Source organism: Phaethon lepturus, unplaced genomic scaffold, assembly GCF_000687285.1.
Source record: "Phaethon lepturus isolate BGI_N335 unplaced genomic scaffold, ASM68728v1 scaffold12987, whole genome shotgun sequence".
NCBI lineage: Eukaryota > Metazoa > Chordata > Aves > Phaethontiformes > Phaethontidae > Phaethon > Phaethon lepturus.
In genome coordinates this window covers 8,436-17,689 of record NW_010552599.1, presented here as the reverse complement: position 1 = coordinate 17,689, position 9,254 = coordinate 8,436, and the positions used below count along the sequence as shown (strand labels likewise).

General features: G+C 46.8%; 1 protein-coding gene across 1 annotated transcript; it reads left to right on the top strand.

Annotated features, from left to right (window-relative positions):
• Window positions 1-130: 130 nt before the first annotated feature.
• TSNAXIP1 (translin-associated factor X interacting protein 1) lies at window positions 131-9,028 on the top strand. The gene is made up of 9 exons (XM_010291271.1): window positions 131-331; window positions 2,299-2,458; window positions 2,745-2,875; window positions 4,093-4,221; window positions 5,452-5,613; window positions 6,412-6,521; window positions 7,361-7,484; window positions 7,807-7,913; window positions 8,791-9,028. Exons 1-9 carry the CDS (start codon window positions 131-133, stop codon window positions 9,026-9,028), a joined length of 1,362 nt encoding a protein of 453 aa, XP_010289573.1.
• Window positions 9,029-9,254: the final 226 nt, after the last annotated feature.

Below are 9,254 nucleotides of genomic sequence, written 5' to 3'. Positions count from 1 at the left end.
AATAATAATAATAATAATAATAATACAATCTACACCCATTCAACTCTTGCTGACACTTTGTAGGGTTTTGTGGTCTAAAAGCTTAATAGAAGCTATTTTTAATAGCTTAAAAAACTACAATTTTACTGTCATGGGCTTTCATCGATGGCTGTTGTTTAAAGATGTCAAGGGTGAAGATGTGGTGAAGTTAACTTTGGCGTTGAAGATAGCTCGGCAGGACCTCACAAAAGCCCAGCTGAAGCTGAACGCAATGGTAGCAGACTATGGAGATGTCGTGCCCAGGAGAGATTTTGAATCACTGGAGAAAAAACACTCTGATTTACTTCAGGAGGTGAGCATAAGCTCCTCATTTTCAAGCTGTACCACAAATACAAACATAACATGGTGCTTCAATAGTCAGGTTGAGACAGGGACTCAGTAAACCTAGAGGTCACATATGGGCATTTGGTTTTTGTACATATGTGAAGCCACTGTCTTCTAATCCTCAAAAGCTCCCTTTCTATTGGAATCACATACTGCCAGAGCACTCAAAATTAGTGTACTGCCACAAACCCTTAGCATCAGTTTTAACTTAATTAACACAGTAAAAGCTATAATGGCCCACAGACCGCCAAAAGCCCACAGATCACAGCTTGAGAACTACTGTCTGAAGTAATCACATATATAGAAACAAATGAACTAGGTTGACCTCACATTTGCACAGTTATATCCAAACCACGGCTAACTGAAACTACTGCTGGGCCACTAATGCTTATCTGTCTAGCTGGGTTTTTGCCTTTTCCAGTGGTATTAAATGGCTTCTTTAGCCAAGGTCATCAACTGAACTATGGGGCTGATGAACGCATTTTCCAGCTGTGAAAGAACTGGACTAGGTTCCTCATGTCGTATCTGTTTGCTGCCTTTTCACAATACATGTTTGCTTGGCTTGCACTGGAGACGCACAGGAGCAACGCCATGTTCACATGCAGGACAGCGAAGGGATAACACACACCAGTGGCTAGGATGGGGTCTGCTTCCAACCCCACAGTGGCAGAGTGGCAGTGACCTGATCTCCAGAAGGAGGTAAAAAAGAGAACACATTGGATCCCACCACGTAGCTAGCACACAGCTGTGAAGAGGGATGGTTGAAAACCTCCATTAACTCCAGTAATTTAACTTGTGCTTCAGAAGAGCAGTGCTGGGCTGTCCCAGGTACATTTGGGCTGTTGGCAGCTCCATTCCAGCCCTGGCTGTCACAGAATCATTAAGGTTGGAAAAGACCTTTAAGATCATCAAGTCCCACCATCAACCCAACACCCCCATGCCCACTAAACCACATCCCGAACTGCCACATCCACATGTCTTTTGAACACTTCCAGAGATGGTGACGCCACCACCTCCCTGGGCAGCCTGTTCCAATGCCTGACCACTCTCTCGGTGAAGAAATTTTTCCTAATATCCAGCCTAAACCTCCCCTGGCGCAACTTAAGGCTGTTTCCTCTCATCCTATCACTAGTTTCTGGGGAGAAGAGACCAACACACACCTCACCACAACTCCCTTTCAGGTAGTGGTAGAGAGCGATGAGGGCTCCCCTCAGCCTCCTCTTCTCCAGACTGAACACCCCCAGCTCCCTCAGCCGCTCCTCATCAGACTTGTGCTCCAGACCCCTCCCCAGCTCCGTTGCCCTTCTCTGGACATGCTCCAGCACCTCAACATCCTTCTTGGAGTGAGGAGCCCAACAGTAATGGTACAGCTTGATCCACTGTTCATGTCCCGACCTTGCAGCGTAATGAATACAGGCACAACCCTCAAAACCCAGACTAGAGCTGTGGTTACCTCTGAATCACGATGTATCTTTGTAGTAGTATACAAAGATAAATCATATAAAAAAGAAACTTCCTAAATAAAGTATAGTGGATCTGAAGGGGATGCATTTAAAAATTTCTACAACAAAAACCTATGTTTCTCTTGCTCTCTCTTAATTAGTGGATTAAGATCTATTTTCTGTTTTTATTTTTTTTAAGATCTATTTTCTATAAGTGGATTTTGCTCTCTTAATTAGTGGATTAAGATCTATTTTTAAACACAAGAACAGGTATAAAAGGGTCATTGACATTTTTTGTCAGAAGTTTTTGTAAACGGTAACAATAAAATTTAATAAATCATTTATTTTTTTCCCATCTAGAAGCCATTAGCCAGGGACAGCTCTCCATATGTCTATGGATTACACTGACTGCTCGCTGGAGCTGTCTGACAGCAACAGAAAATTTCTGCTACTGTGGTTAGTTTGTTACAGTCCTCCTTTCTGTACCCTTTAGATGAAGACTCTGCAGAAGGATTTTAATCAACTCCATACAGAATATGAAACACTGCTAGAAATCCACAGAGAGACTGCAGAAGAGCGAGACAACTTCTGCGCTGAACTCCAGCGAGTTCAGCACAACCGCACGCCCCGGCCCAACTGGGCAAAGTGTTCAGGTGCCAAAAGTATTCAGTAGTGGTTTGCTTAATGCAGCTCATCTTTAAACACTTTCCTATGGTGCATTTCTCACCTGCCACAGCCCATTTTCTCCTCGGCTTTTAGGCAGTGGGCCGAGAGAGGAGCTTGCAGCGTATTCCATTTTGCCTTCGACCTCTTAGGAGACAAACTAGATGTCTCGAGATCTGTATCTATCATAAGGCTCCTAGTGGGAGTCACACAAAACCCAGTATATGCGAGCAAGTTCTCCTTTTCTAGCAGCTCAGCGTCTTTTTGCCATTGCAGAGGTGATTCCTGGTGGAGCTGAGCGGTGGGGCTATCTGGCTGAGGGGAAGACCAGCGATCAGCTGGTGGATGTTCTTCTGGAAGAAATAGGAACAGGAGTGCTGAAGGAGATAAACGTCTTCCCTGGATGGGTATGTGCAAGCTTTCTTCTCTGCTTGCTTCCACTGAGATTAATTGGTAATAAATACCCATTAGGAAGGTGGGAGAATTGCTTTCATGGCTAGTGTCTTCAATATTCACCTTCCCATTAGTGTAACCACCAAAAACTTTCAAGCTAGAAAAACTCAGGTGCAATAGAAAAGCTGAAATTGGGAGTGGGCATACTGAAGACACAGCTGAAGTATTAGAATCACAGAATCATTAAGGTTGGAAAAGACCTTTAAGATCATCAAGCCCAACCATCAACCCAACACTGCCATGCCCATTAGCCACGTTTTACAATGATGCCATGTGAATCAGACATGCAGGTGTTACTCGTGGGCTAGAGCCCCTTACTGATGCTGCACTATATGGCTGAGACAAATTAAGAACTTGCTGCTACTGAAAAGCCTCGTCCTTCTCCCTGGTCCCTGCTCCCTGGTACTGGCTGCGGCGACGGGGAAGCGTCCAGCAAAGCAGCGTTCGGCTTTTTCCCAGATCAGTTCTCTGCTGATGAGATGAACTCAGACAAGCACCAGAATGACTAAAAGCAGCAAGACTACATAGCAGGGGATGACTCCTTTTTGTGGCATCAGGAAGTTAATTCAACTTGCACCATCCCATTGCGCTGCACCCCAGCACGTGGAGGAATCAGGAAATGATGCAGGGACAAGGAAATATTACAAGGATTCTTCGCACCATACCGAGCATAACTATATCCAAAGGTTTTCCCAGAGACAGAGTAGCATTTCTTTGGTCCTATCAACATCTTTTCCTCAGCCTTTCCAGAAGCTTGAACTGTTTGCCCTGCCTAGAAGATATTTCCAAGGAAGATCTTTCTTCTTCTATTCTTCCTGGGCAGAACCTCTCACACAGTCCCATTTTGTCAAAGGACAAGGTCCGTCAGCTCGCTGCCGCCGAAAGTCCCATGCCCGCCTCCTCTGCAGCTACTGTTCCACAAAGTGCTAAGTTTTAAGTAGTGTAACTGTGGGCAACGGGCAATGTGGCTAGCATGGGCCCCAACTTACACAGGTCCACCCTGGAGCAGTTGAGGCATGCTGCAGAGGTGCTGACAGATGTGCTTTATAGTACTGGGGCTGAGACCCACACAAATGACTCCTTTTAATGCCTTTAGGTGCTGACAACATGGCTTTGCTCACCAGTGAGGTGAGTGCCTTCCCTATATCTGTGTTTCTTTTCCATTGCTTAGGGCAAAGGTGACAAAGTTCCTGTGTACCTGAGGCATGAAGGTGAAGTCAAGAACAAAAAGCTGACTAAGAAGGATGTGGTGAACATCCTAAGGGATGTCTGGAAGGAGAAAATTGCACTAGAACAGCAGGTTTGTCCCATTTTCCTTCTCCACAAACATTTGTTATAAGTCAATGCAGCTTGGGAATCCAGGGTCTCCCCCGTGTGCTGCCTAGTGCTTCATCTGGAGGAACCATCTCTGGAACCACTGCAGTCACCCTGAGCTACGTCAGCCACGCTCACGAGTCTGAGACCTCAGCTAGATCGACTGCTGTTATTCTGGGGTGCGATGGCACTCTGTAGACCAGAGATCATGACGATGCAGCTTCTGTCCTGAGGTGGTGGAAACCTTGGCAACATCTGTGCAGCCAAAGCAAGGCCAGGGTTTTATTGCTGGGTTGATTTTAACCCATGCCAATCCGTTGTTAAGCTCCACGGCGTTTGTGCCCGTCCGAGAGAGGAACAGGTGTTGGTACAGGAAAATCGAGGAGCTGGGGCAAAAAAAATCATTTATCTTGGTAAATGAATTAATATAAAAGTGCTTTGTTTTTTTTACATGAAAAACAAAGAATTTCCTTTTCTTTGTCCAGGGTGGGTTGGGAGTAACTACTGGAAAGAAAAGGGGTCAGGGGTGTGTTCTCTACCAAGGCAGAGATTCTGGGTTGTCTGTCCAGGATGATACAAGACTCAAAAAGAGAATAGAAGTGGCTGTTTAATTCTCCCCATGTTAGGGACAAGTATGGTACCATCTCCCCGGATACTGGACGAGCCCTGGCACTTTGCCTCAGTCATATGAGAGCTACCTTGAGAGAGGCAGAGTCACTTTACAGGTTTCTTCTCTTGAGCTAGAAGCCTAGAAACATCTCTGAGATCAGCCCTAAATGGCTTAATGTTTTCTATAGCAGTTGTCTTTTACTTTCAGCTTGGTTTCCTGGGGAAATAGGGTTGCTGCAATCACTGCCTGGCTTTACTTTTCTCCAATAACAGCTTCCATTCCTCAACCCACGAGCCAAACTCAGCTAAATCTGACCAAGGGGTAGTGCCTCACAGGTGACAAGCTCCTACATAATTTACAAAAATAGGTAGGAGAGACTTTATCATCGGCCTCAGCAACAGAAGACTTTCGTTGTAAACTTACCCACGTTCAGAGAACAAACCTGGGAGAAACATTTTGAATGATCTAATAATGGGGGCAGACTCCAGCCAGCACTAGCAGTGTGTGAGATCCCCAACAGATGGGCATCTATAGACAGCTAGACTCAAATGGGCAGATTTGATTTAGTTCTGCTGCTTATGGGAGTTACTCACTTCTTATCCGCAGACAGGGAAGCGATCCTGTCTTCCTGAGTTCTTTCTCGGCTACCTCCAGAAGAAGTACGGAGATGCCGCTGCCGTGGAATGGTCTTACACCCTCTACGAGAACATGCGGCTCTGTCCATCAAGCCATGTCCTGAGCTCGTTCTACAACATACTCACCGGGAAGGTAGGCAACCCGCAACCCAATTCCGCACCTCTGCCCGGACATCCCCAGTGTGACCGGCCTTCCTCTGCAAAATAAAAGTAAACGCTGACACACACTGGAGAAGGGAATCCTGTACGTGCAAGACATGGCAAGCTCTTACTGCTCCCAACAGAGCTTCTAGGAGACCTCATTTGTTTCAAACACTTTAGTCACATCGCATCTGCCCTCTCCAATGAGAGGCTCATGCTTGCAACACTTACATCCAGGCCTCTTTCTCTCGGTAGGTCTTTCGTGACTCATGATCTGTCCCTGTGCAGTGTTTGTAGAGATCAGGACATAGTTTCTGAACTGCAGCACCGTGCAGGCCCTGGCAGCCTTGCTCCCTGCTCCCCAGCACCATGTCAGAGCCGGAGAGCTCTAGCTGCATGGCCTCATCCTTCCATCTCCTGTAACACAAAGACATGTTGTAGCCCTCCCAGGTCCTTTTATATTTGCCCTACTTATGTCTTGCTTGGAAATGGGAAAGTGGCTGGGCTTAAGTGCCACCTTCTGGGCAGGGAGGCTGCCCCAAGATTCTGGGGGATCGAGGTTGTGCATTTGCACCTGAGAGCTTCACAGTTTAAGCAAGTTGTTCAACAAGAAGCTACTGTGAACTGCCACCCTGCAACCACATTGCTTGCTTAATTATTTGTAAATCACTGAAAGCTGCCCAGGTAGAAGTTGCTTTAGAAGCGAGCACGGTCCTTTTGCAGTTTTGCGTCCCTCTTGAAGGTCATCCAAGGGATAGATACTGACCTGTCAACCTTCCCCGTTTCACAGGTAGGTGAAGAGCAGTACCATGGCCAGAATCAGCTGATTTCCAGCCTGCAAGAGGAGCTGGCTGCCTGCGACAGCTCAAACAGCGGATCCCTGAGCAGCAAGCAGTTCAGGCAAGAGGTCCACCAAGCTCTGCCCACATCTGGCACACGTCAGATGTTGTGATATGCTGAGTCTGCTTTGCTTATCTGCCAGTGCAGCCAGGGGAGGAGGTTTTCCTCTCTCTTTTAAACTCCTGTGCAGACAGCTGTAGCAAGTCTATCCTGGATAACTTCTGCATTAGGTTTAGAATAACATCAATACTGCAGGTTTTGAGCAGTGCAACTGAAGAGGCCCGAGAGCAGACACAGGTTGCTTCACGCATATGCTGGAACAGGCTGGCAGCCCCTGCACCCTGCCGCGCTCCCCGAGGGGACACAGCACCCTACACAGTGCTCCCATGAGCTGCTATGATAGGTCACAAAGTATTTCTGTGTATTTTGCTGCAGGTGCAAGGTTTGTCAGTCTTCTCCCAGTCCATCAAGCAGCTGTGCCTTAAGTGAAACTCTAAATACAGCCTTTCTTTGGGCCATGGCACAGAAAAGAAGCACCAGCCATTTCCAGCACTTAGTTGGGAACACTGCTCCGGTACAGACACGTTAACCAATTCCATCTGGGCTACCAGCTAACCCATACTCATGGTTGCATTCAGAGTTTCCCACTCAGCTGCGCATCCAACGCTCACCCGAGTCCTAAAATCTGCTGAAAGCTTTGCCCTTGTTTTGGTGTCTGAAGGTGCATGTGCTTCTCGAAATGTGCTTCCTGCAAAAGCAAGGACTTTTTGAAGATCTGGCCCATGGAATACGTGCACAAATTGGCAGCCTAAAAAACCAGCCAGCCTCACTGGCCGTTGTTAAGTGCTCATATTGTAACGGCATAGACACGTCTGTCCACATTGTCTGTCTCCATACAGCATGGCCGTGCGGGAAGCTTTTCCCCTGAAAAGGAAAGAGTCAATCCAAGAACTAGTCGATGCAAGCAGGTACAATATGGACAGCACTGAAGATCTCGTTGACTACATATCCTTATTTAAAGAAGTAAGCTGATGTTACTTAAGTTTTCCGTTTGATTCAGATTAAGCATCATTTAGGGCTTAAATTAGTTTTATCAGACTAACAAAGTTGCAGTGCCCACCACAAGCTCTAACGGCTGAAGGCCATCTGCAGACAACGGCAATGCAAGCTTACGCCTTTTCTCTGATAGGAGTTTTTCCATATTCTTTCTCTTTATTTCCATTTTTCACATGGAAATTCCATTTCTAGGAGAACCAAGTTATTTTAATACACATTGCGGGGCAGCTCCTATCCAGACGGGAACAGACGTTCAGTGCTAATGCACCTGTAATGTAATTTCTTTCAGGATGAGGAGGGGAACGTTGAACCTTTCGTTGCCAAGCTCAGGGACCAGTACGTCAGGGAGAAGCAGGACTACCTGAGACAGCTGAAGAACAAGCTGGGAGATTTAACGTGAGTCTGGAGGGAAGGGGCTGATGGGGACAGTCGATCAGGAGAGCGTGTGCGGAGGGAACCCCCGCCATGGACACGGGAGTGTGTGGCCAGCGCAGGGCCCCCTGCACTGTCAGAGGGCCCCAGCTGTGAATATTGCAGTAAATACCAAAACCTGGCTGAGTCCTGCTCTACAAAACGTTGCACAGCAGCAGTTCCTGACCCAAAGGACCTGGGTATGGCAGGCAGTGAGTAGAGAAGATTGGTAGTGCCAATTAATCCCCTTCAGTACGTGAAGCCTCGTATCTGAACGCTCCTCAGCTGTCCAAAACCAGCAGTAAAATCCTGTACATCCTCAGAGGCTGGTTCTGAGGAGGGAGAAGCGTGAACAGGACCAACAACTGCAGATTTAAAGAAATAATTCCGCTTCAAAATAAGATAAACAAGAGGCAATTACTGCTTAGGAAAAAATGTCTGGTGCCAGGCACCGAGCACACTGAAGGTGGGTAGATGCCTGTGAAGTTAAGTACTGTCCAACGTGGGCGCTGAATTTGCAAGGGAAAGCGTAGTTCTGTAACGAAGGATATCACAGTGCGCAACAGAGCGCATTGAAGGTCTTCCCAGGTTATCACAAGTCTAACATTTACGTTTCCTAACTTCTGTTAATTTGAATAACAGAATAACATACATAATAACATATTCTGAAATTTAGTACTTAGCCGTCTTTATTACACGTGTATTTAAACAACAAAGGAATACTAGTAGAGGCAGAGATAACAATATCAAAGGACATCTTTGCTCTGCAATCCAAGCAGCATGGATTCTCACTGTGGCGCAAATATGTAAATATTCCTTTCACATACTACAGCATAGCAGTGACTGAGTTGTTTTTCGACAGAGAGGTGAATGCAGATGATCTGAAGACTGCTTTCTGCACGATCGATCCTGATATTGATGATCAGACGCTGGATACCTACATTGGCCTGGTTTATCAGATCCAAACAGAAGAGCCAGACCACGAAGCTGTCCCTGTGGAAACCGTACTGGAGAGACTACTCGCTGGGGATGTGAGACGAGTAGGGCCCTCACCCAGGGAGGGAAGCACGAAGGAGAGTAAGGACACTTCCAAGTATTAAGAATAAATGGACTGTTCGATCTCCAGGTTTGGATACTGAGCTCAGCGAGACTTGCCTTGCCCCAGGGAGGTTGCCTGATCCCCAAACAGAGGCTTCACACCCCCATGGCACTGGGGCACCGTGGGGTGTGGGGCTCTCTGCTTGCTGACAAAACAACTATGCTCCAACAGCCATTACTTGAACCCAAGAAGCCATCATCAAACTCCAGGCTGCAATGCGGCTGCTT

What these genes read in the sequence shown, in the direction of transcription:
- TSNAXIP1 (XM_010291271.1), top strand. Translation starts at nt 131, where the DNA reads ATGGGCTTTCATCGATGGCTGTTGTTTAAAGATGTCAAGGGTGAAGAT. An exon ending in CAACTGGGCAAAGTGTTCAG is followed by an intron (nt 2,459 to 2,744) that starts GTGCCAAAAGTA and finishes TTGCCATTGCAG; the next exon opens with AGGTGATTCCTGGTGGAGCT. An exon ending in AACAAGCTGGGAGATTTAAC is followed by an intron (nt 7,914 to 8,790) that starts GTGAGTCTGGAG and finishes GTTTTTCGACAG; the next exon opens with AGAGGTGAATGCAGATGATC.